We start from the raw sequence: 27,858 nt of genomic DNA on the forward strand, positions 1-27,858 counted from the left end.
CATTAAATAGAGAGTGTTATCCCATAATGTGGTCAAGGAGGTCCCAGCTGCGTGCTCCTTTGCTCCTCATTGAGGGGAGACTTTCATAATGTCCGGACTGTTCTGTGTCAAGAGCCCTGGCCAAGCAGTGATAAGTGGACCAAAGCCCTCCTCAGGCCCCAGTGCTGAAAACTCCTATGTACACAGCCCTCCCGAAAGTCCCTGGGATTTTCACCTACACCAGACCCTGTCAAGCTGTCTCTGAGAATTTAAATCAGATTAGCTTAAAGCAAATTAAGGGCATGGCTAATTCTGCAGAAATGTCACAGCTGCAGGCACAACATGTATTTACTGCTTCCGTTAGTATAGGAGACAGAGTACAATCTAGGCTGCTTGGATTCGTTTCACTTCCCGGGAGGAAGAAAACCTGAGCTGAGTATTCTGTGAAAGACAAAGGCACGGCTTGACAGAACCAGATTCTCTGTTCTGTAGACCTAAGATCTTATTTGGCCACTGATAGATTTCAATTTTCGGTGCCTCTAGAAAGAAAAAAGAGCCTGATGGTTCAATATTGCAACTGAATACAGTTTATTTCAAGGTTTGAATTGTCAACAGAAAGAAAATGGATGGTTTTAAGGGATATTTCTAAACTTCCTTTAATGATTGTTTTCTGTGGAGTCTGCAGATGTGTCCTTTGGATACATTATTGGTTTAAACAAATGCAGGGTTGCAGGCTATCCCATTTCTGGTTGGAAAGCTCCCCTTAAACTCAGTAACCACATCCACCTCTTGAATACGGTCAACAGCCCTGTTAAGTGACGTAGAGAACAATTCCCTTTATATACAGTCGCAGGCCTTGTGGGAATTCAGCCTCGATGGTGGCAGCTGACTGCTCCCTGCCTTCATCTGCAGGCTGTGTTGTCTCTGTGGCCTCATGGTAGGCATCCTGAGGGCAGGGTGTTGCATGTTTGTTTTTGTACCCTTGGTAGCTCTTGGCTGTGTCTTCCTGCACTAGGTTTTCAGGAAATGATTGTGGAATTGAATTGAGCAAGCCTAAAGTAAAATGTTGGAACGATGGAAGGGACGCAGATTTTATTTAAGCTTCAGTGAGTAATTGCCAATTAGATCTGGTAAGCCAGGTTATTGCATTAGGGAGGTGAGATGGATCCTCAGTTCTCAGAGTGGTGGGATCATCATGGAACGTTGATGATTCTTTGAGGTCATCTCTGTGTTAAAAACAAACAACCCAAGCTCTATTAATAAAGTAGTAAATCCTCACGCCAGACCAGTAGGTTTGCGACCGTCACAAATTCTCCTTGAGAGCATCAGTGGAGGTTTCCACTCAATAAACAAGTATTGAGCAACTGTGAGGAGCTAGAATGATGGAAAATGAGAGAAAGGAGTTAAGGGAATACACTTGGGAGTCAGTTGATCAGGGTTTGAATTCTAGGTCCTCCACTTTCTACCTGTGGGATTCTGGACAATGAAGACATCAGTTTCTTCATCTGTGGATTGGATGTATAATATACTTACCTCCCAAGGCTATGAGGATTAAGTGAGGTACTGCTTGTAAAGTCCTTACTGTGCCTAGCACTTAGCGAGTACTCCACAAATGCTAATTATTACTCTTACTAAAGATGAGCTTCCCGACCTCAGGGGGTTGTGTCAGCCTAATATAAAGACTGTGACATTCCTGCCTCAGGACATTTGTACTTGCTGATTGCTCTGTCTGGAACATGCTTCCCTACTAGTGGGTCCACATTCTCATTTCCACTGGGCATCTACTTAAATGCCAAGATCTCAGGGAAGTTCTCCTTCACAACCCTGTTTAATGTTGAACATCACCCCCTCTTCCTATCACTTTTTATATTCATTTTCCTGCTTAATTTTTCATTTTTTGCCTTGTACCATTTATTTAACTTATTTTTTTAAAAAAAGATTTTATTTATTCATGAGAGACACACAGAGAGAGGCAGAGACACAGGCACAGGGAGAAGCAGGCTCCCCACAGGGAGCATGATGTGGGACTCAATCCCAGGACCGTAGGATCCTGAGCTGAGCCAAAGGCAGATGTTCAACCACTGAGCCACCAGGTGCCCCTTTTACTTACTTATTCTATTTATTGTCTATCTTTTCCAATTTAAAGAAAATTCCAGAAGGGTGAGGATTTTGGTCTGGGTTGCCGCTGATCCATCATCAGTGCCCCATATTAAAGTGCTCAATAATTGTTTGTTGAAGGAGTGAATCAAGGACCAGTCTTGGGAATCTAGTGGAAGGCATGTGGAGCTTTGTGGCTGTCAGAGAGATGACCCTGTGTTGAGTCTTAGGTTAGCCATTCTTGACCTTTTTTCTGTTAACACTGTTAAGATTATGGAGGCCGAGAAGTCCTGTAATCTGCCACCTGCAAGCTAGAGACCCAGGAGAGGTAGTTGGTATAAGTTCCGGTCTGAGTGCAGGTGAAGACTGATGTCCCAACTTGAAAACAGGCAGAGAGTGTGAATTTTCCCTTACCTGACTTTTTGTTTTATTTAGGCCTCCAGTGGATTGAAGGAGGCCCACCCATACTAGGGTGGGCAGTCTGTTTTATTCAGTCTATGGATTCAAATGTTATTTCACTTCAGAAACATCCTCCCAGACACACCCAGGGTAATGTTTAACCAAATGTGTGGACATCCTGTGTCCCAGTCACATTGAGACATAACATTAACCATCACAGCCATACACAGAGGATTTGGTTTCTGTGTGTTGATGAAGTTTTGGAATATAGGTGAAGGTCCTGAGGCGATGACCAACAAAGACTTCTTGACACATCTTTGGTGCAAAATGTGGTTTCATTAAAGCCCAGGGACAGGACCTGTGGGCCAGAAGAGCTGCTGCCCTGGCCCTGTGAGGTGTGGCTGATCATACTTGGGAGTTGAGGGAGGTAAGCAAAAGGGAGATTTCATATGCTAAGGAGGACCATACTACATACTGGAGGCCTTGCCATTGTCAAGTTAAAGATTTTTTTTTTTTTTTTTTTTTTTCTCTAGCAAGACATTAAGACAACTGGAAGCTTCCTGAGGAATGTCACACATATCCCACCCTGGGCGGGGGTCATTTGTGGGATATCAGCTGTGCTTTGTCCTCAGATAGCCCTGTGCCCCCATCAGGTGACATCTGATTCACAGTTTTGAGGGTGTTACTGTATCTACACTCCTTTTTCTACAGGTCAAGAAAGCAGATTGGAATTCAGATGCGAGAGTAGTACTATTATTGGAATAAGTTTGAATTCTCTTTAATACTTATTTTATTTTTTATTATACTTCCTTTTTCTTTTCTTTTCTTTTTTTTTTTAATTTTATTGAGAGAGAGAGAGAGCAGGGGAGGAAGAGCTAAGGGTGAGGGAGAGAGAATCCTAAGTAGGCTCCATTTCACAACCCTGAGATCATGACCTGAGTAGAAATCAAGAGTTGGATGCTTAACCAACTGAGCCACCCAGGCACCCCCACTCTAATACTTATTTTAATACTTATTTTAAAAGGCAAACTGCTTGTATACTTGCTGAGGATATGGGACTTATCCTACCACTGGAGCGTTGAGAAATGTCTTTAAGGATGGGTAAGGATTTCCCAGGCAGACAACCAGGGAAATAATGTTTGAGGCAGGGGGCATGGCATATGTGGAGGCATAAAGGTGCAGTGTGATTGTCGACTCACAAATGATTTGATATGACTAAAGCATATCTTCATACCTGGAAGGGAGGCAGTGAGAGGGGAGGCTGTTGGCGACCACATTACAAAGGATTTTGTTTACTAAAGGAATGGAATTTTATCTAGAAGGCAGTGGAAGCCATTGAGTGGTTCTAAGCAGAGTTGTGTCACATTTTTAAGCTTATATTTAATTATATTTGTAACTTGATTTTTTTTTTAATTTGAAAAAACAATAATTCACATGGTACAACACCCAAAAGGGTATATACAGTGAAGAGCCTCTCTCCCTGGGACAGTCAGTGTCTTTAGTATCTTACGTATACTTCTAGGGATGTCTGTGTTTCCATAGACAGGAAAACTTGCTTGTTTTCTATTTTTATCCAAATGGCAGTGAAAAAGTAGGCATTGGAATACTGATGGACCTTATTATCACTCTTCGAGAAAGAATGTTCAGTTAAGAAAAGTTTGTATAGCCAACTGAGATGATGACACCTTTTTTTTCACTTGGGAGACTGTAGATCTGAGGCATGTTCTCCATGTTGGGGAGTAGAAGATGGGCTGAAGGTTACATGTGGCAAACTCCAGAACTCATGGGATATCCCACTGACAAGCTCATAGGGATCTTAAGGTGAGGAGAAACGTCTAGTTTGGAAAGATGGATTTATAGGTTATTAATGTAGAGATAGGGTGGTTGAAGCCACATTACTGGATGCAGCTACCAGAGAAGGGGTTATATGGAGAAGAGATAAAGGCCAAGAATAATGCCTTTATAATAATAATAATTAAATATTTAGTTAGGAATAATTAGAGTTATTGTGGGAACCAAAGTAGGACAGTCCATTTCACATTGTTACAGTAGCCAGGGTTCAAGTCTGGTAAATATAAGGAAGAGAAAGTTTATTAAAAGGTTCTTAGGTACTCAGAGAGTGTTTGGAAAGGCCAGGAAAATATTTGGAGGCTATCTGGCAAAATCGTATTGCAGAACTGGTCCTATGAATAAGTCACTGCTGCTACTTGACATGGACTTGCAATGCGCAGGGCTGATACCACCATCAGTGGACCCTGGGCATCAATTCTAGAACAACCACCTGCTATCTCTAGGAACTGGGTGATGCTGCCATGCTCTTGCAAAAGGGGTTCTATACAGTAGATACTATTCAGTGACTGGGGTGGGTGTCTCTAGTAGCAGATTCTGGGTCATGTGCTCACATTTTAGCTGTAGAAAGGATTGGAGAAAGAAGATTTGTGGTTATCTTCAGCTTCTGGGGTGGGAAACAAGTTCTATTTTCTAAGGTGGTAATTCCTCAAATGCAGAAAGACAGTTTAGATGCCGTGTAGCTATGAAGAATATTAAATGTCCATTACAGGTGTCAAATGCTGAAGGTATAACAATTAGAAGTCAATTGTTGACCTTCAAGATAGTAGATTCTGGAAAGTGGTGGGAATGGACATATGGATGCAATGGGTTGAGAAATGAGTGGGAAATGAAGAAATTGTTTGCTGATTATGGTTTTAGGAAGAAATATTAGGAAGAGGAGGGGAGTTGTTATATTTGGAAAGGTGCATAGATCTTGTAATGGTAGTGTGATTATAGATAAGGGAAATTAGTCCCTGAAAGGGAGGCTTGAAGACAAAGGCAGCGAAGAGAGAGGAGGGTGGATAGTTGATGGAGTGATGTCCGTGAGTGGGTGGAGGAATGAGTTTTGGTGCAGTGTGAAAGGATGGTGCAAATGCACATACTTCACATACTTGAATTTGTAGAAGTGTGATGTAGAGGGCGTGTTGATTCTAACAACCTCTACTTTCTCTGTAAATTGGGAGTTATGTTGGCTGAGAATGAGAATGGCACAGGTCAGGTGAGATCCTGAAAAGAGTAGTGAAGATTTGGAATATCTACTGACATGAAGAGGAGAGAGGGTTGTTCAAGGATGGGTGAGAAACATCCAGGGACCCAGCTGAGAATGGAAATGACAGCTCCGTCCCTGCTGTTAGATCCCACGCAGTGCTGGCTGGGTTTGGCAGGAGGGCAAGGAGAGGGGTTGTTGGTTGATAAGGGGAGAGTACTGAAGTGATGTAACAGGGTCTAGTATGATGGGAAAGGATGTGAAATCTGGAGAATTGATGGTTGGAAAAGAAAAGATAGCAAAAAGAAGCCAAAGAATAGATTGGGTTGGATGGGGATAAAGGAGAGGGTGGAGAAGCAGAAGCATGTAATCATTGTGTGGAATGCTGGTGTGTAAGATGTCCGAGAGGGAGTGGTTTCCAATGATGACCAGGCTCAGGATGTGGAGAGGGGGTGAAGGTCGCTGGGAATAGGGAGGCTAGAATTTTGAATGAGTTTTCCCCGTGGATGTTGAATGTTCCCATGTCAATAGCAGGAGATGGGCTGGAAATCCAGGTGCAAAGATTTTAAAGGATGAAAGGAAGAAGTTGATAAGTGGGATAATTAGTGAAAGATTAAGTTAAATTCTGGCATATTTGTCAGCATTCAATGGTGTTAGTTGTCAATAATCAGATGGCTGTAATGAGGAGGTGTTTTTGCTGGATGGCATGAATCTTAAAGGAAGGGATTTTTTTGTTTTGTTTTGTTTTGTTTTTGTTTTTTTGGAGTGCCAGCCAGCTCTTGTTTGGAAGATGAAAGTGTGGAGGTTGAAATCTCCTTTCATTTGAGGAAATACCTTACAAACTCCAGGATGTATGGGAGAAGCACGGGGAAAAACAGAGTGCTCGGTGGCAGGGAGATGAAGGGGAGGTACTGGCTTCAACTAAAGCAAGAAGATGGTGGGAACAATCCAGAAGGATGTTGAGGCTGGGAATTTCTTTACACATGAAGGTGGGTTCCAGAAGACTCACAGGGAAGCATGTGAAGGTGACCTTTAGCTGCAGGAAGATGCAGGCGTAGAGTAATCATGTGAGGTCAAATGCAATGAAAATGGTTTACCTGCAGAATCTGCTGTGGACGCCATCATGTCACCACCTGGGGGACTATTCAAGGACCAGAAAGACTGAATGGTTTTTTTTCAGTAGCACATTGTCATTAGTCTGTGAGTGTTATCTCCATGCATATGACAAAAGAAGAAAATATGAACCAAAAGTTGGTGAATCTGGCTAATCGAGAAAGTAAGGGATAATTCAAGTTAATGAAATGATATATGTAGTCTGGGTGAATAGGCAAAACTTGATAGTTCACATACACATGAATTTGCTGATTGCCAAATGTCCACTTCCGGTTTGAATGGCATCAGTATCACTGCAGCTGAGGTTACTGAGATTTTAGAAGGGCTTCCTCGCAGTCATACTTGGCGTCAGTGATAAGGCTCACCGGCACAGCACAGGTTCTCACCATCCCTTCATCCGCATTGATTCATCTTGAAAGTCTTGCTTCTTCATAATTTTAAGGTTGTGAGGAGCTTTCTGGAACAATTTGGAATGTGAGATAGGTTTACTGATACAAGAAGTCCCTGGGGAAATGTGATTCTTTACCATATGGTGCTGTCATGTTTTTAGCATACTAAGATAAAAAAAGAAAAAGTTTGGAGTATTCTGTTTATTTATCTCATCTACTGAACTTCAGGCAAATAAGAAAAAAATGCAAATTAATAGCTTGAAATGATTTTAAATAGCTAGAATTCCAGCTGTTAGTGCAATAGGCGAGAACTTAGACAAAACCGTGTAATAGAGCATCAGTGTACACAGATAAATAACACAGTGAAGAAGTGCCTATTTTATGTTGTTCCAGAGGCTTCTTACAACGAGAAAGAATTCTCTAATAATCCAAACTCTCACTTCTGTTAAGAAAACGTTTCAGACTCTTTTTGAGGAGGTGCTCGCTTTAGATTCTGTGTAGGTATATTAGTTTCCCAGGGTGCCTGTGACAAATTACCACAAACTGAGTGGCTCAAGACAGTAGAATTTTTTTCTCTCACAGTTCTGGAAGTTAGAAATCTGAAGTCAAAGTGTCAGTAGGGCCATGTTCTCTCTGAAGGCTGTAGGAGAGAATCTGTTCCCTGCCTTTCTCTTAGCTTCTACTGTTGCTGGTAATTCTTGGCATTCCTTGGCTTGAAGACACATCCCTTCAATATCTGAAACCAATATCTGGTTTCTCTCTGTGTGCCTGGCTCTTCTTTTTTTTATAAGGACATCAGTCATACTGGATTAAGTGTGACCTCACATCTTAAGTAACAATACCCACAACAACCCCATTTCCAACTAAGGTCATTTTCTGACGTTCTGGGAAAGATGTGAATTTGGAGGAGACACCGTTCAACCCAGTACAGGAGGCTTCTAAAATGGATAACAAATGGCTTCTGTCTTCAGGAAGATGTAGCACCTGCTATAGTTGGGGAAACTATAGTGCAAAGCAATGTGTTCAGTTAGTAATGGATACAGAACACCATGGGCATATGGAGGGGTGGGTGATTGGTTGTGACTCCAGAGGAGCCGTGGAAGGCTTTAGGGCAGAGGTGGTAGCAGACCTGAAGGACAACAGTATACCGGCTGGTAGAAAGGGAGAAAGTTGGGCATTCTGGGCTGAGGGTCTTGTCTGAGCAGGCACAGAGATGCAAGTGGTGTTGCAAGATGTCTGGAGTGTATGGCTATAGGATAGCAGGCCTTTGGGTAGTGATTGCATGTGTTGTGTGGCCACTGGGAGGGGATGGAGAAGGGAGGAGGGATGAAGTGCAGGTGGAGCAGAGGGAAGTAGGAAATGTCCCGGGAGCCCAATCATTCATGTCTATGAATGACTGCCAGAATGGAATCTTAGAGATGCAGTGGTTAAAGGGGGAGTTGAAGGAGAAGCTGAATGAATGTTCTTAAGGAAGCCCTGGAAGGCATCACTAGACTCAGCGGCTAGACTAGATGACATCTGTGCTCTCAGCAATCTGCTTCTGTGGCAATTAGGTAGAAGTATCCTTCACTAATCACATCTTGCCCCTTTCACTGGTTATCATGCTCTTGCTTGCTCTCTCCTTTCTTCCTATCAGGCCCCTTCCCCAGGCCAGGCACTGAAGCCGCAACAGTGAACAAGAAGTCACAGACCTCATCGTTTTAATCTCTTCCCTGGGGCGTTAGCACAAGGAGTACATAGTAGGTTCTCCTTAAATGTTGCTTTGAATTAAAAAGGAGTGAGGAAAAATGACAAGGCAGTTTTGCCCTGGGTAATAAGTTCTGCTTCGGAGTCGAACTGCTTTGAAAGATAATCTCAGGAACCTCCTTGTGAGCAGGTGGAGAGTAGGTGGCTGCTTACATGTGTTTGATTTCTGAGTCATCAAAAAGGCTCCTTTGCCTCCCAAAATATCTCCTTCATCCAGGCTGTGGGTATTTTTAATTCCACTATTGGAGGTTGATTTCTCTGTTGAAAAGCAGATGCCCTCTGGAGAGAGGATATCCATTTACCCTCATCAATCTTTTGCCCCTTATTATGGGCAGGGGTAGGGGAGGAGGGTTCTTAGCCTTTCCTGCATGGCAGGTTTTTAAGAAAAGCATATGGAGGAAAAAGAGGACCCAGGAGCAGTGTACTGCACATGCCAAAGACAAACTTTGTCAGGGTTAGCAGTTTAGATGAGCTGACCCTGGAAATGTAGTCAGTTGGCCTAGAAGAATCCACTATTATTGATTTGCTGGTGTATGTTGGACAAGAAGTGATTATTTCTGTGGTAAGTTTATGGCTACAGAACTGTTGTTTATTTGTTTTATTTTTCAAAAGGTGCAACAAACCCCACCTCCCCCACCCTCATCTCAACAGAAATAATTTATGTGGCAGCTGGATCTGTGGTCTTTATGGTCAAGGCTATGCTACATATGGTCATTGTGTTCACATGTCAGGGAAGGCTAATAATAGCTACTGTCACCAGATATCCTCCAAAGTTTCAGTGGCTTATTTCAGGTTTCATTTTTCATTCATCTCATAATATGATTCAAAATGATGGGTGGGGAGAGGGTATTCCACGTTGTCTTTCAGGGACCCAGGCTTCTTCCGTGCTGTATGTCCACCATCTTTAACACTTGGCCTCAGGGTCTCACTAGCCTCATCTGGAAGGCATGCCAAGGGGAAGAGAGAGCACATTTACTTTTAACTGCCTTGGCTTAGGAATGAGACACTTTTCACCTTATATCCCTTGGTGAGAATCAGTCTCAGGAACCCACCCAGATGGGAAGAGTCTGGGAGATGTAATTTATCTGAGTATCTTTAGTGAGTCTTTGACACAGGCTCATCAGAAAGTGTTTATATATTTTCCTTCTGTCTGTGATATAAACTGACTCTCGGGCGTTGTTATTAAGGGAATAGGGGACAAGAGACACTAGCAATGACCTGGAAACTGTTCAGTGTTTAGAGTAGTGTAAAGTCATTCATTCTAGTTGATGAAGGGCATCATCCTGCCGTTGGGATTATTGCTGTGTGAGGGAGACCGAAGTTGTGGTACAAAGAAATGTCTCTATTTTGTTTGCTTGTTTATTTGCTTTTTAATGGAAGTAGGAAAAGCAAATGGAAATCTCCCTTCCCTACACCTTGGAATCACTTTGAAATAGGAATTTTAGGACTTTGAATGCAGTGGATTCTGTGATGTTAGTATTTCCTCTAGTCTACTTCCCTCATTGTCTGGATGAGACAATCGAATTGTCCAAATTCACATAGCAAGTTAGTTGTTTACTTGGGTCTCAAACCTTGTTATCCAGATTTCTACTCTGATGTTCTTTTTACTACCACTATTCCCTTAGAGAAGCACTATTTGGAGAAGAGATCTGCCCTGGCAGGGTTTGCAGGATGGCAAGAGGCTTTGACTCACTGAAATCAAAAGCTTCCTTCTAGCCCTGAGGTTCCTTGATTGATTGTGTTTAAAGATATGGTGTCTGATTGTATAATCCCTGGCCTGACAGGAGTGATGTAGCTTCAAAGAATTTGCAACTTTCCTGAGAAAACAGAATCTTAGTTCTTTATTCTTCTCAGCTGTCTCTTTAGTTCATTTTTATCCTTTTTAAAAAAACTGTTTTTTACAAATATATATATTTTTCTAACTATAAAAGTAATACTTTTAATTATAGAAATTAAGTTAATATATTTGGTGTAACAAAAATACAAATATAACAAAAAAATTGGCTGTAATTCTGTAACTCTATAATGCATTGCTAACCACTGTCAGTATTTCACATTTCTCTCCATGTGTTTCCTAGCCATTTTTTGAACACATAAATACCTGTATACTTATGTACAATACAATTAGAATAAAATATTATACAATATGAAATAAATATTATACAACTCTTAAAATATTTCATATTACTTAATATGAAATATTACATAACCCTTAAAATTGTTTTAAAACAGTAATGATATGAAAAACGCTCATATATATTTGTATACTCATCACAATTGGAATAAAATTCTAATTTTGCTTCTTTGTTTTGTCATCTACTTTATAATGGAAGTAGGAAAAAGCAAGCGGAAATCTTCCCTTCATATACCTTGGAGTAAAATTCTAATTATATTGTAACTATACAAATATGTATGAGCACTTCTCCATATCATGATTTATTTTAAAACATTTTTTAAAGGGTTGCATAATATTGCATCTTGTGGAAATGCCCTATATTGAAGGAAACGGCTCAGGTGGGGAGGAGGCAAGGAGTAGTAGTATCTTTGGTTCTTGGCCCTGACGCTCTGCTCCTCTTTCTCCCAGGGCATCAGCAGCTTGTTTAGCTCACTGAAGGTCGTTCGGCTGCTTCGTCTGGGGCGAGTGGCCCGTAAGCTGGACCACTACATTGAATACGGAGCTGCTGTGCTGGTCCTGCTGGTGTGTGTGTTTGGGCTAGCTGCTCACTGGATGGCCTGCATTTGGTACAGTATCGGGGACTACGAGATCTTTGATGAGGACACCAAGACCATCCGCAACAACAGCTGGCTCTACCAACTGGCGATGGACATTGGCACCCCTTACCAGTTTAACGGGTCTGGCTCAGGGAAGTGGGAAGGTGGTCCCAGCAAGAATTCCGTCTATATCTCCTCGTTGTATTTCACTATGACCAGCCTTACCAGCGTGGGCTTTGGCAACATTGCCCCATCCACAGACATCGAGAAAATCTTTGCGGTGGCCATCATGATGATTGGCTGTAAGTATGGCAGTTGCTGGGGCTGTGTGGGTGATGGGCAGGAGGCTAACTGGACATCCCTTCCCTTGGCTCGAAGTAGGGTGATGGCTGCAATGCTGGCAGGATCAGGGGGTATAATAACTTAGAATAAGAAGGGCTTTTTTTTTTTTTTTAAAGATGAGCTTTATAATTTTCCTGATAATTAAAGCATTATGTGTTTACTGCAAAGAAATTTAGAAAATACAAAAGAGCACAAAGTAGAAAATCAAGACCAACCATAAGTCTGTCTACTCAGAATAACTACCATTACCCTTGGCCTCTCCCTTATAGGTTACTTTCTATCCATATCTGGACACATAGATACAGATTTTTATAAAGTTGGAATGAGATGCTGCATATACAACTTGGTAAACCTGCTTGCTCTTAGAACAGTGACTTGTGAAAGTTTTTCGGTGTCAATTTGAACACAGCTCTAGATCTGCGCAGTCTCATATGGTACCAGAAAAAGAATATAAGAAAAAGAAGCGTGTGAGATATCTCATTTATTATCTTTTATATTGATTATATGTTGAAATGATAATATATTTATATAGTGGGTGAAGTGAAATATTTTAATGAATTTCATGTTTCTTTTTAATTTCTTAATGTGACTCCTAGGAATATTTTTAATGCATTTTCTATTTTTCATACATTTTTGATATCTGCCTTATGATTAAGAAATTTACCAAATCCAAAAAACAATACAAACCCTCCCCCTGCCAAACCCACACAGGATAAAAAGGCTCTTGTTCAGTTGAGAAGTAATGAGTTATTGGATTAACTTGACTGGACTGAAAAACAAAAATAACCTTAGTTTTTGAGGAAGGTGCCTAAATCTGTCACTTACCCATTGACCATCGTGTAGCTGTTGCTAATGCTGGGACTGGGGACAGCCTTGGGGTGGGAACAGTGAACTCTCTTCACTGAAGGGAGTTGTAGGGAGAAGTAGACCTAACTGGGCTGGGGAAAGCATAGGAATTCAAATGGCTTGGGCTCATGGTGAGCCCGCCAAGTGTACCCTCTTGGCACTTCAATGACAAATGGTGACATGGGCGAGGACAGTTCTCCCATGAAGCGTCAGTGTGGACAGGAGTCTGGTCACACGACGAAGCTGGGCTCTGGTTACAGCAGCCAGAGACTGTTACGCTCCATGTGCTCCTTCAGAGTGGAGCTGGCACATCAATTGTTATACCGACCAGGGAATTCTAAGACCAGGAAACCTGAGGTGTCAGTTTGTCTTGCTTGGTCCAACCCACCAGGGATCCATCGTTCCCCTCTGCAAATGGGCTTTGTGACCCCAAATGGTCACATTTGCTGCTTGCCTCATTTTCTGCAACTATCTCATCATGTCTGGTGTGGTTCTTCCATAGCCCATGTCCTCTTTGCAAGGTGCAGAGCTTGCCTCTGAATATTTACTCAATGTGTCTAGGTGTAATTGATTTGTGGCAAGCGTGCGCCCATGGAGCTTTTGGGTTTGCTTCTTACTTTAAAATGGGTCTTAATAGAGATGATTGCCTGACCATGGGAAGCAGCGTTAAGTAGCTGTGGGTGGCTAATTGCTTTAGCTTAATTAGAACTTGAGGTGCTTTCTCCTGTCTTGTAAAAGGATTTAAGACCTTGGCTCTTCTAGGACTATTTTAGCCTTAACAGCACTGGTTTTCTAAGTGGTGCTTGCAGCATTTTTGAGAGCCTTGGGGTACCAGGTAAGCAACCAGGTGTGTCGTGCTCCGGGCCCAAGTTCTGCCTCTAAAAGGGGGAGATGAGACATTCTTTCTGCCAATCGAAATACCTCCTTATATCCATGACAGGAAATTTGCTAAGAGTGGGCAGTTAAAAGATGGGCCCCATGTCACGGGCCCTCCAAAGGCTTGCAGATATAGGGAGACTGTGTTGCAACTTTTTAACTTGGAAGAAAAGAAGAAAGAGAATGGTTCTGGTGGCATGTGATAAAGCTAAGCAGGGTGCTTGGGTGGCTCAGTCGATTGAACATCTGACCCTTGATTTAGGCTCAGGTCACAATTTCAGGATTGTGGGATCAAGCCCTACGTTAGGCTCTGTGCTCAGCAGGATCTGCTTGTCCTTCTCCATCTGCCCTTCCCCCACTCATGCTCTCACCTCCTCTCCCTCTTTCTCTCAAATAGATAAATAAAATCTTAAAAAAAAAAAAAAGATAAGCAGTTTGTTTTTCCAAAATCGTTCTTCTATGAAGAGTATGATTTCCTGGGTATAGTCTCCAAGGAAAACCTCAAACAATTATTATCACCTCTTTTCTCTTTCCATCTTCTCAGAGCTTTATGATAGTTCCATTTCTTTTTTAAAAAAGTGTAATGATACACAGGCAGTCACCTCTCCATTATGCAACCAAGTGTGATGTTTGTGTAGGCAAGTCTCCTCAACTGTAACCCCATTTCCCGAATACTTGTTATGTGCCAGGTGCTGTGATGAACGCTCCATACGTGATTTCTGCTGCTCATAACAACTCTGTACTTTAGAGATTATTATCTACATCTTGTAAGGAAATGGACTCAGGAAAGGCAAATTCCTTCCCAAGAACGTGGGGCTGGTAAGTGGGAGAGACAGGATCTGGATCCAGGTCCCTCTCAGTTAAAAGCCAGGCCCTTCCCATGGAGCCCACCTGTGGTCGAGTGGTCTGAGAACACAGGCTGCCAGCCTCTGGCCCTGACACACTGACACCTTGAAAATCCTCTCCGTAAATCAAGCCAACAGTTTCTGCAGTGGAAAGTTTTGTATGCTTGTTGTTGTTTTAATTTAAGAACAAGATTACGATACAGACTCGGGGGACCAGGTGCTTTGGAAATCAGCCATTTTTCATCAATCTGTCACTTGCAGTTACAGCTGTTCTACTTTCTGTGTGACATGTCTGACAAATTGTTGTGCTAACAACAAAGTTATTGCGCTCTGTGTAATGTGGTGGCAATTATCCTTGTAAACTCACATTCTGAACAACCTTTGTTCAGGACAACTGCTGATGCCTTATTGGATTTATGGGATTCTCTTTTATCTTGCTTTGCCTTGTGTGTGCACGTGTGTGTGCTTACATCTTTACTGCATGGCGCACGGGGGTGGGCCGATGCCAGAACTGGGATCTCTGGTGGTGGGGGATGTTGACCATAGCCTGCATTTGCTGTGGTCAACATCAAATGACCCCTTTGTGGACAAGAGGTCATGCTGCTCCCTTTCCAGTCACCCTGGCACTCGGGCCGAGCAGTCCTTAAAGAGTAGAGAGAGACACAAAAGCCAATGGGCTTTTGAAATAATGGTTACTTTGTGAAGTTTCTTCTTTGCTTTGAGTTTTACATGTGTTGGTAATGATATTTCTTGGCTATTTTGGCTATTCTATGGCACCATAATATAGATGATCTAGAAGCCTTCTGTTGCTTCTCATCTCTACTCTCTGGCATTGAGTATCTCATTATGATCTGGCCAGGTCCCCAGAGAATGCCAGGAAGCAGAAAAACTGTTTTCAAGCTTACACACCTTTCTTGGTTCTGATAAAAAGTTGCAGAGGTCCTGGGTGGCTCAGTCAGTTAAGCGTCTGAGTCTTGGTTTCAGCTTATGTCTTGATCTCAGGGTTGTGAGACTGAGCCCTGTGCTGGGCTCTTAGCTCAGTGCTTGAGATTCTCTCTCTCTCTCTCTCTGCCCCCTCTCAAATAAATAAAAATCTTAAAAAAAAAAGTTGCAATAGGAAGAGGTGAAAACTATTGGCTAGAATGAATTTTTGTGATTAGTTGTAGATGTGGGCAATCTATGATGTCTCATTTCAATTCTGGCATCTGACCCGGGCCAGGGCAAGGCACCTCCACCCTGATCTCCCTGCCTTCCTCATATGTGGGTCTTTGGTTTCATGCAGGGGCTCACCATGAGGTGTAGTGAATGGGCTCCTTACGTCTTTTTGTACATCTCCTATGTGCTGGTGGTGCTGAGAGGAGCACAAAGCCACCCTAGCCCCCTGCGTGAGACCTGGGAGACGATGTCCCCCATTCAGCAAGCACATACTGAGAGCCTGCCTAATACACCCCCCAGCTGTGTGCTAGGGACACGAGTGCTGTGAGTGGCATTTTCAGGGAATCCAAGGTCCGAAGGGGATGGGGCAGTGGGAAGGACAGAGACAGCTCCCATCGCCCATAAGCCACTGACCAAGGCCTAGAGATAGAGCTGCCACTGGGGGCCAAACCTTGCCCAGGCCTCTGAGGGATCCCTTAAAGAAGGAGAGGTTGTCAGGAGGAAAGAGTCTCTTTATCTGGGATGTCTCACACTAGGGACATGACCCTGTCTTGGGGAGCTCTCCAGGGAGAATTTGACAGTGAGGAGACAGTTCCCATTCTCCTAATATGGGCTTTGTGCTTTTCTGATTCTTTCCTTATAATGTCATTGCTGTCATCCTGTCATTATAATTAAGCCACATTCATTTCCTTTCCCTCTGATAATGGCAGGGGGTCTAGACATTGTACTCCCACTCCAGACACTCTCTACCCCACAACCTGAACTTTGGTCTCCCACCTCAGCACCGCACACCTGCCTCTTTGGATTCATTTCTCTCTTGCCAGTCTTCCCCTACCTCAAGTCCTTAAAACAACAGCAAAATGTTAGTGCTGAAGGGATCCTCTGAGCCTCTATTAAGCCCACAACAGCCCTTCTTCTAGTTCTTCTGCTGGGGCAGATCTCATCCTGGTCACTGTTTCTGTAAAGCTCCCGCTGAGCCCAGGAGTAACTGGGCTCACTGCTGGTGGCTTCCATACATCACCTTCTCTCCTGGGGAAGGGACACCAGACACCTGCACACCTGGACATTCGACTCCACTACCTCACTCACCTGCAGCATGCTTTGTGGCTTCCTTTCAGGTTAAATTGGTATTTGCAAGAAAATAGGGACTTTCTCTGCCTCCTTCATGATCTTTTTCAAACATTTCTTACTTCTTTCCATTACACCTTTGTTGAATGTGCTTTTCTGCCTTCTATACCAATATTGTGTTTTTTTTTTTTTTTTTTTTCAGAAATAATATGGTACACGTCTCCCAGGAGGCTGTAAGTACACTCTTAGGAGACTTTAAACACACAGTAGACTCTTAATAAATATTTATGGATTTGTTGATTCTGAACAGTCGAGGAGGCTGTAGAGTTTTGGAAGTGGTCTTTAGTGCCATTGACAAAGCTTTATTAGTTAGGATATGGGTTCTGCTGCTGGACAGAGACAGAGAGTAATAGCAGCATCAACAAGGGATATATTTCCTCCAAGTTTGGGGGGGGGGGTCTGGCTGCTTTGCAATCACCAGAGACCCAGGCTTCCCTGGTATCTTTAGCACATGACTTCCATATCGGGATCCCATATGGCTGTTCTGGCTTCAGCCATATGTTCTTTTTCCAGAAAGTGAAAAGAAGGGGAGAGGAAAGACTAGGAAGTTGAACTGTATTATCCGGGTTCCTCTCTCATTGGCTGGAACTAGTAATCTGGCCACACCTAGCTGCAAAGGAGGTTGGGAAATCTGGTCTTTATTCTGGGTGGTCATGTGCTCAGGTGGCATAATACCATAATATAGACAAAGAGAGCAGCTGTTGGAGAGTGAAGCCACGAAGTCTGTCTGCCTCACCTTTCTTCCCTCTTCTCATTTTCCCTTCAGTAGATACCAGCAAACATCAGAGGCATCCCCGGTTGGAGCTTTATCCCCCAATTGCTAGTTGAGAGACCTTGGTCCAAGTCCTGGATCAGCTCCGTGCTTTGGGTCGTACCCATTAATTTCTGCAGATTGGGAGTAAGAGAGACTTCTTATATCTCCTTAGAACTAAAGGAGGTCCTGATGTAGGATAGCTGTTTGAAAGAGCTGAAAATTTTACATTCAAATGTGGTGATTTTGTTGTTGTTAGTAACAGCAATTGTTTCTTGCTCTTCCCAGTGAATTTTTTTCTTTCCTGTTCTTAGGTAAAAAATAAATAATTAATCCTCCCTTCTCAGGAGCTGTTTAGTTTTATCTTTGGTTTATGTTGATCTGGGAAATAAGGCATTGTCCGGAATACTATGGGAGAGGGAAGTAGTTTTTTTTATTCTCAGAGGCTTTTTCCTAGCCAGCAAAACATTATTATTATTTTTTAAAAAGATTTTATTTATTTATTCATGAGAGAGAGAGAGAGAGAGGGAGGGAGGGAGGGAGGGAGGGAGAAGCAGGCTCCATGCAGGGAGCCTGACATGGGACTCGATCCCGGGTCTCCAGGATCAAGCCCTGGGCTGAAGGCGGTGCTAAACCCCTGAGCCACCCAGGCTGCCCCCAAAACATTATTTTTTTCTCTGGAAGCTGATTAAAAAAAAAAAAATCTGCCTGCCGCTGTGCAGTTCACATGGGTATCCCCATCTCTGGCACGACCTAAAGCTATTGTCTATCTTCTATATCCCCTTCTCCCCTCTTCTAGAAAACTCTCTTTGGTTACTCCCTCCTGGTTTTCAACCCTTAGCTATCTTCATACTCTGAAGACTAATGGACTCTGCTTTGGGTTTATTCACCTGCACTTAGACCTTACACTGCTTTTTAAGTGTTCTTAGGACTTCCCAGTAATCTTTCTGGCCTCGTGTATATTTTGTTACCTCCTCTGAAACTCTAGGCTTCTGGAAGGCAGGGCCTGTGTCTCTCTATGCCCTTCCTCTTCTCCTATGTGCCGAGGTATATGCTTTGAACATGGGAAAGATTATGAGCTTTGGAGCTGAGCAGTTCTGGTTTTCAGACCCACCTCTACTCCTCATTAGTGCTTTCACCTTTGCAGGTTCCTTACCTGAAAATGGAGGCCCCAGGTCCTCCCCTAACCAAGTTGGGAGATGAGAAAATGAAATGATGCCTCCTCATCCCTAGCACAGTGCTTCCCACACAAGGTGCTCAAACACTGGTTGTTCTCTGCCTGGCACCTCTGGTCCTTCTCTTTCTGCACATTTCTTGGGCTCACCAAACAGTGATGTTTCTCAACCATTGGTTAGTTCCTCGGATGTGTTCTACTTTGAGAATTTGAACTAGCTCAGAGTATCAGGTGCATTGCACTGTTTAAGTGCAGGTCACTAAAATCTGTGTGTCTGGAAGTGAGTTTCTTTAGCTATAAAACTTCTTTTTAAAAAAAAATTTGTCCTGGCTTCAGAACAAGTTAGAGGAAGCTCTTTAAAAAGGAGAAAGTGATTGATTTTGTGTGACTGGAGGGCCTCCTGGGCAGTCTATCCCGACCAGACTGGAAGGGTCTTCACTGGGCAAGAAAGAGTACCCTGAGGAGTGAGTACCCCCTGGAGAAGGAGAGAAGAGGCTAGAAACACTGGTGCCCTGAGCACCTGAAGTGTGCCAGGTGTCATGCTGGGAACTTTCTCTCCTTTTTTTTTTTAGGATTTATTTATTTATTTGTTCATGAGAGACACAAAGAGAGGCAGAGACACAGGCAGAGGGAGAAGCAGGCTCCATGCAGGGAGCCCGACGTGGGACTCGATCCAGGGTCTCCAGGATCACACCCTGGGCTGCAGGCGGTGCTAAACCGCTGCACCACCGGGGCTCCCTGGGAACTTTCTTTCAATTAGTAACTTCATAAATAGGTTTTATTATCCCTGTTTTGCAGCTAAGAATATTAGGCTCAGAGACAGGAAGTAATGAGATCACAGGTTAAGAGGGGCCGCACTGAGTTTTGAACCCAGTTTTATCTAACATCAAAGTTTCACTTTGTTTTGTTGCTTCTGTTGCTGATTATTTTGGAATATGGGAGCAGAAAATGTTCTCTGTGGTGTGTGTGGTGTTGGGAGGCAGGGAAAAGAGCTGGGGGGAAGGGGGAGGCCATGGAAGGATTGCAGAGAGGGGGTGCTTTCCCTGGATTCCTTCTCTGTTATTATGAATTATAATTATAGTGACAAGATATCTGATTACGTGTGTTGTGGGAAGATATTATCCTTGTTCGTAGCTGGATTATTGCACTGGGCAGAATTTAAGCAGAAGTCCTAGGGACTGCTGCCAGTGGGAAGCCACCCAGGGGAGGGTTATTGTTTCAGACCTTATAGATACCCACATCATTTGCAAAATTTCTTTCTTTTTAAAAATACAATTTCCATCCAAGTGAAAATTGTCAAGTGGAGCTGTTTCTATAATCAAGTTTGTTTGTTTTTTTAGAGAAGGAGAGAGAGAGAAGAAGATGGGGGCAAGGGCAGAGGGAGAGGGAAAGAGAGAATCCATGCTGAGCATGGAGCCAGACTTGGGACTTGATCCCACATCCCTGAGATCACAATTTGAGTATGAAATCAAGAGTTGGACACTGAACCAATTAAGCCAGCTAGCTGCCCTTCTGATCAAGTCTTTTGCTTCTATGTCTGTCATGGCCTTTGCAATGCTCTGTGTTCCACGGGACAGATAGCATTTCCTCCACTTTTTGGATAAGGAAATCGTAGTCACTTGCTGGTGGTCACAGTAAGAAGCAGAGCCGGGCTCCAGCCGGGGTGATCGTTCTCGGCTCATTGCCTCCCCTTCTCCATGCTAGCTTCTGGTATTGGTAGACACGGGTCACAAGTTATAGCAGCTGGGCCCTTGATGGGAAGTCCTCAAAGCTTGATGAGAAGAGGTGTAGGTGGGTGAAGAATGGGTAAGGCTACCATTGCGTTTTCAGCAAAGGAACTTGATTCATCACATTTCACAACTCTGGCTGCTTTTTATCAAGCCTTTATTGTGGCTCTTAACTGCTGGGCTGATGACTCCACTTCAGGCAGCTAGAGAGAAATCATACAGAGGAGCACATGATTTTCCTTTCATTCTCTAAAACCGGTGAGAGGAGGCACGCCCAGCAGAGAAATATGAACTGTGGTCCCCAAGAAAACAAATGTTAGAGTGACCTGGAACCCCAATCCATGAGCAGTTTACCTGGGTACCCCTTTGTTCATCGAACAGACAATTTTTTGGCATCTGCTGTGTGCCAGGCACTCCGTAAATGCTGAGGATGGAGCAGTGAATGGACTGATGCAGGCTCTGCCCTCACCTTGCTTATGGTCTGCTGGGGGAGCCAGATGAGAAATAAGAAGTTGCTGTGAAGTGAACTGAGTCTCTGCTGAGGAAGGGTTGTTATGGGAACATGGGTTGGGGCCTGTCACTTGGGAGGAGGACAGGGAGTTCATATCCCATTTATTTGGGAAGAGCCCTGGGGAGACAGGCCTTCCTCAATTTACTTATAATCTAGTTTGGGAAATACACATGCAAGCGGGAAAGTCCATGTGAAGCTGGAAAGTAATAGAGTAGTTCCCCCTTCTTCCCCCCTGTTACTGCAGAAGATGCGTTCCAAGACCCCTAGTGGATGCCTTAAACCACAGATGGTACCAAACCCTATGTGTACTGTTTTTTTTTCCCCACAAAAACTTATGATAAAGCTTAATTTCTAAATTAGGCACAGTAAGAGATTGACAACAACTAATAATAAAATAGAACAATTATAGCAATATGTTGGAATAAAAGTTACGTGGACGTGGTCTCTCTCCGTCTCTCTCAGAATATCTTACTGTACTGCGCTCACATTACCCTTCTTGTGATGACATGAGTTGATAAAATGCCTCTGTGATGAGACAAAGTGAGGGGACTATCAATACAACGCCATAGACGAGGCCTGTGACCTAGTGCGATGCTGCTGGGAACCTTCTGACGATAGTCCGAGGAAGGATCATCAACTTCTAGACTGTGACTGTCACGGAAACCACAGATGAGGAGGGATGGGTGGGATTGTGACCTACTGTAGATGTTCACAGAAGAGCAGCAGAGCCAATTCCTGCTTCCAGGCTTCTGGGGAGGGCAGTGATCTTGTTTGTAAAGTGGAGAGGAGAGTGGCATTGAAGAAGAGAATCTTCCTGGCCGGTGAATAATAGGTCGGATACGCAGGGCTCACAAAGATGGACAGGTAAGAAGGGTACTAACAGTTAGCTGAGCAGCATGTTCTGTGTGTAGGTCACTGTGGACACTCTCCATGAACTGTCCGAGCACTCTTGCACCAGTGTTCCTGTTCCAGTTTTAGGGGTGAGGAAGCTGAAGCTCAGAGAGGTCAGTGGTGTTTCCCTGGCTCAGCCTCTTGTGATGGGTGGAGTCAGAATTCAAACCCAGATCTCTGGCTCCCAACTCACTGTCCTCCATCTGTGCTGCCACCCATCACCATCAGTGGGGGAAGATGGCCCTGAGGACAGCAGTGACGTAGCCTGGAGCAGAAGGCTCCCAAGAAAGCAGCCACCATCCCTTCCTGCCAAACAGGACAGCAGAAAGAAAGATGTGCTAATCCCAGAGGGGCCGAATGCCCGCTCTGTGCCTCCTGGCTCCTCAGCGTCTCCGTCCCCTTCCTGTGAGTGCTCTGGGACCATCTCCCACCATCCATCATGTGCCGAGACACAGGGATGGTGACAAGTCGCAGTGAGACTAATTTACTGAATTTCTTGAACACCCAGATCTCAATCTTTCAGTCTGCCATTTATTTTATTTTATTTTATTTTATTTTATTTTATTTTATTTTATTTTATTTTATTTTATTTTTATATTTTATTTTATTTTATTGTATTGTATTGTATTTTTACTCTATATGATTTTTATTTATTTTTTAATAAATTTATTTTTTACTGGTGTTCAATTTGCCAACATATAGAATAACACCCAGTACTCATCCTATCAAGTGCCCCCCTCAGTGCCCGTCACCCAGTCACCCCCACCCCCCGCCCACCTCCCCTTCCACCACCCCTAGTTCGTTTCCCAGAGTTAGGAGTCTCTCATGTTCTGTCTCCCTCTCTGATATTTCCCACTCAGTTTTTCTCCTTTCCCCTTTATTCCCTTTCACTATTTTTTATATTCCCCAAATGAATGAGACCATATAATGTTTGTCCTTCTCTGATTGACTTATTTCACTCAGTCTGCCATTTAGAAAAATCGTGGCGGGGGCGCCTTGGTGGCACAGTTGGGTAAGCATCTGCCTTTGGCTCAGGTCCTGATCTGACCTGACCTCAGGGTCCTGGGATCAGAGCCCCACATCAGGCTCCCTTCTCGTTGGGGAGTCTGCTTCTCCCTTTACCTCTCTCCCTCCGCTCATGGTCTGTCTTTTGCTTTCTCTCTCAAATAAATGAATTAAATCTTAAAAAAAAAAAAAGAAAAGAAAGATCATTGCAATGCAGACTTTATTTTTTTACTTCGGGAACATTGTCAGTGATTTCTGGATTAAATTGCTCACTTTGTTAAGCTAAAGATGCCACAGCCATGATATGGGTCAGCTTATTTCCATCCAAGCCTGTCCCCTTTTCCTGGATAGCCCCCTTTTCAATCTAGGTCCCCAGGAAGGAGACTAACTCAGAACTGAGGATGGTTTCTGAGAGGCATCTCCACTGCTTAACGAGACCAGTTAAGCTGCATGTGCATTTGACATTGGGTCAGGAAGATCATTTTCATTTCTAGGATCATTATAACGTAGGCAGGCAGTGGGAGCAGAAGAGATAAGCATGGGTATGAGTCCTGCCTCTGTTACTTAATAGTCGAGTGACCAAGCTACTTAATTCCCGAGCCCGTTTCTTCCTCTACAAAATACTAATGCAGTGGCGTCCACAAAAGCAAAAGGTCTCCCCTTTCAGAGCCTTTGTTCGTGCCTGGTGCCAAGCCTGGAGCCACAGATGGCCTGTTGGTGGATGTTGACATCATTCTTGTAGCACCCTTGGTCTGTGCCGTTTGTGGGGCAGCTCAGCAAGGGACTCCAGTGGGCGTGGGCTGGGGCTTTAGAGGCAGGAGGAGGTGTGCAAAGGTGCTGATGGAGTAGAGACAGCACAACGCCCTGCGTACGGGAGAGCTTGATTAAGGGTTTGCTTGTGGAACTAAATATCAAGATGAAAATGCTCTAGTGAGGATGCCACGCACGAGGAGCTGTCAGGGCCAACTCTGCAAATCCTCACCGGATAGTGACTTTGCAGACTCGAAAAATGTTTCCATTTTCACTTTTCCCCCTTGTGGTCCTCTGTGTGTATGTGAGAGAGAATAATTTTAGCTCTCATCAGCTAGAGGTCTGGCTCTGAATCATAGCTACATGGTGATAAAAACCCACTGTTGCCACAGAAAGCTTGGCAGGGAGAGAGGTCTTGGTAAGAAGAGCAAAATGAAAGGGCTAGGGGCTTAAAAAGAAAATCAAATATATGAAGAGTCAGCAGCGAGTTGTGCAGAGCTGTAGGTGCCCGGCTTGTAGGGCTAACTGTGTCCAGAGTGTACCCCTTTGTTCTTCCCCGGGGATGGGCTGGAACAGGGGTGGTGGCAAAGCCGGAGCCGAGGAGAGGTCCCTCGTCCTGATCATGACTGATGAAGCAGAACTGAGGGCCAGCCCCCTCTTAGAGCTCCCTGGGTCAGGTAGGAAGGAAGCAGAATGCATCTGTTGGAACACCACCAGTAAGCTCTAAAGGGTCCTTACACAGCAGGGCACAGACGTGCGTCTAAACAGAACAGCAGACCCATGGCAGCTCTGCAGGGACAGGACGCAGTGACGGGTCTCTCGGGCTGTGGGACTGCCTGTCCGATGAGCCTTGCCAAGCAGCAATCAGGAAGGTGGGGAAGCGGCAAAAGCCACAGGTTCTCTCCTGGTTGTCATTTCGATTCAGTCCCTCCTGGGAACTCAGGTGTTTAATTACACTGAAATGTGCCTGCAAGCCTGCTCTGGAGGCCTTGGCTGCAATCCAGCGCCCTGGGTGGAGGGGAGGCAGGATTTCTTAGCAAGGGCTTTTCTGGACACACGGTGGAACCTGTGATTGGAACCTTCCATCTTTGCTTTCCTTCCACAGGTATTATTCGCCCCCTACTGTGTGCCAACCACTTAGAAATGGTGTATTGACAGGTGAAGAATTGGCCATTCTTTGTGATAATTAACTAGATCTCCAATTCTGTTATGGATATTCGTGGAAATTTGGAATGGAGAAGGACCTCAAGATGTCCTCAAGGTCACCTACCTGTTAGATCCTTGAATCCTTACCCTCAAGTTTGCAAAGCCCCTGGAATGAGACCATTCCATTTCTAGATAAGGTCAAGGATGAAGATTTCCCTTTTATATAAAGCTCAATTCTATCCCTCCCTGTGGATTCCTTCCCCTTTTCTTGCTTTTTTACTCCTGGGACTTCATGGGACAAATCTAGCTTTTCTTTTACATGACAATGCTTCAAATATTTGAAAACCATTGTATCTGCCTGGAGGCTTCACCTCTCCAAGATGGATAAAACCAACTTCTTCCATGTGGTTCTGAGAACTTTTTGGTGACAATCTCTTTTCTCTCCCTTTATCCCTGGGTCTCTCATGAGGGGTCCAGGACTAAACTCCTTTTTCCGTCTGTGGTTTGGTCAGAGCAGAACTGAGTAGGAATCTTGCTTCTCTCACTTTGAAATCACGTTTAGAGTGAAAGAGCATCAGAATGAGAAGGGGTCTTAGAGACCACCTGTCCTAAGAGCATCCTTATGAAGGTGAGGAGATGAGGTCTGGAGGGAAGTGGCTCAGCTAGCTCATAGCAGAGCAAGAAAAGGACTTAAGTCTCCCCCAAACCCCAGTTCTTTTTTTTTTATTTTAAAGATTTTCTTTAAAGATTTTATTTATTTATTCATGAGAGACACAGAGAGAGAGGCAGAGACCTAGGCAGAGGGAGAAGCAGGCTCCCTACAAGGAGCCCCACGTGGGACTCGATCCTGGACCCTGGGACCACGCCCTGAGCCCAAGGCAGACGCTCAACTACTGAGCCACCCAGGCGTCCCTTAAACCCTAGTTCTTTAGGGTTTGAATACTTTCCACTACTCCTCATCACATCTCTACACCTCTCTAGATTGCTCTTACTTCAAATTTGTAGTTTTGACTACTACATCATACTGTTGATTAAAATTCACTGGCACCCAGCTAGAGTCTTAAGTTATTTCATAGACTCTACTATGAACCATGTTTTTTTGCTTTTCCAGTTGGCTCTTTGGATCTAAGTCTATGATTTGACATTTCTCCAGATATGTTTCCCCATTTCCCTTGGCTGCTCCAATCTGGGAATATAGTCATGGAACAAAGTCACTGTAGTAGGAAGAGAGCAGTGACTCCTTTTTCTGTTGCTTTAAGCAAGATCATTAGGACCCAGCTTATGGTTTAAGGGATGCTAGTGGTATCTCATGTTGACTCAGGAGTGATCACAGATGCCTTCTTCTTCCATCTGGTAGTATCCACTTTCCTTCCCCGTCCAGTTCTGCCATCATGTGGTTCCCCAATTGTGAACTCCACCCTGCTGGGCTATGGACCTTTCTCTTTACTAAAGTGCTGATGTTACTCCTTCTGTGTCACCCACAATGACATGTGGAAGCACTAGACTTTGTTCAGTGTGGGTGAAATGCCCTCCTCCTACCTGTGCTAAACTGGCACCACCACAGAATAGGATCACATTGTGTTGCTGGAAGACTCTTGAGTTTGGGCTGGAAGACACTGTGTACTGCTGTACTATCCCTCTCCTGCTCTTACAGAATCTCACCCTATGCTGGTGTTCATGGACAAAGCTTGCTCTTGGTAAGCATCTATACGTGAAGAAACCATTTTCTACCATTCTTTGCTTTTGCCATTGGCTTTTTGGACTCAACTCCTTGACTGCCAGTAGGGTGAGCCTTTCCCCATTGGCTACGACTTCTGGGCATTCGGAAGGCTATTGTTCACTAGCTGTCTTAGAGGTCTTATCTGGGAAGAGGCCATTAGTTCTCTGCACCACTATCATGTAAGTGGTTCCTGGGCCTTGCGTGTAAAATTCCAGCCTTTCATCCCCATGTGCGTAGATGTAGCTTTGGCCAAGTTACAGTTTTAGATTTATTTTTATGATTTTTTATTATCATATATATGATTTGCAAATATTTTCTTCTATCCTATAAGTTGCCTTTATTTTTTTTTTTTTAAGATTTTGTGTATTTATTTAGAGTGAGCAGGAGGAGGGGCAGAAGGAGAGAGAACCACAAACAGACTCCTCATTGAATGTGGAGCCTAACTCGGGGTTGATCTCATGACCGAGATCCTGATCTGAGCTGAAATCAAGAGTTGGGTGCTTAAGTGACTTGGCTACCCAGGCACCCCTGCCTTTTCATTTTCTTGATAGTGTCCTTTGCACAAAGTAATAAATTTTGAGGAAGTCTGAATTACCTGGTTTGTTATTGTTGCTGTTGTGGCTTGTACTTTTACCATGTTAAAGGATGGCAGTCTTTAATCTACCCTCTTGGTTATTACCTCCCTCGCCTAAAGTTATCATGAATTTGATCAACACATCATCCATCTGAGGTGTTCTGGCCCATTTCATCATTCCTTCATGGTGTGTGAAAGCAATGCATGCTCTAGAACCACTCCTCTTTTCCCACCACTTCAGAAACTTGCAGGGCAACTTAATAATCTATCAGTGAGGGGATCAAAGCAAATATGAGGAAGGCATGAATTTAAAAGCAAGGTATGTAGCTCATAAATCCACAGCTTTATTATAGATAAGAAATGCTTTTCTGTGAATTTCACTCGATGTGAAAGGAGTGTAGTGAAGGGAGTCATGGGAAATGGTTATGAAAATCTCTTATTTTTCTGAGACTCTGCTAAGAACTAGAGCCAAAACTGTCATTGTGGAGAATGACAATCAGCACTGTGCTCCAGTGGGTGTTCCTGAGTGTTACCTGAGTCTGGGAGGAGGCTGTAGTGTTTGAACAGTGACATCTGATCCAGCAGCATCTAGTTATCTGGGCCCCCATCACCGTGACCTCCATGATGCTCTGGCAGCCAAAAATGGTTGCTGCTCACCCCGTATTATAAACCAGCAACCTGCTTTTCACAGTCAGCTCAGCCCTAGAGACCTGACTGTTTCTAATCCCCAGGCTTAGAAGCTGAGCATGAGGCTTGGGGCAGGGAGAGGACTTGCATGAGGTCACCTTTCCACAACCAGCCAGCTGAAAATAACACCCATGACTTCTATCTTAGGGAGTTCAGACCTGACTGTGCATTTGTCACCCACGTTGCCCCTCTCAACCAGCTGCTCCCTCGAGACCTTGAAACCAACCAAGAGAAAAAGAGTGCTCAAAAACGTGAGCA

At 43.9% G+C, this 27,858-nt stretch overlaps 1 protein-coding gene across 2 annotated transcripts in view; it reads left to right on the forward strand.

Moving 5' to 3' along the window:
* Positions 1-27,858, forward strand: part of KCNH1 (potassium voltage-gated channel subfamily H member 1) — a 372,290-nt gene that overhangs the window by 139,725 nt on the left and 204,707 nt on the right. For both annotated transcript variants that reach the window (XM_077902205.1, XM_077902206.1), the window contains exon 7: positions 11,345-11,774. In XM_077902205.1, coding sequence (XP_077758331.1) covers positions 11,345-11,774 — 430 coding nt within the window. The remainder of the gene's footprint in view (positions 1-11,344; positions 11,775-27,858) is intronic.

This window comes from Canis aureus, chromosome 6 (assembly GCF_053574225.1).
Source record: "Canis aureus isolate CA01 chromosome 6, VMU_Caureus_v.1.0, whole genome shotgun sequence".
In the NCBI taxonomy this organism is placed as follows: domain Eukaryota; kingdom Metazoa; phylum Chordata; class Mammalia; order Carnivora; family Canidae; genus Canis; species Canis aureus.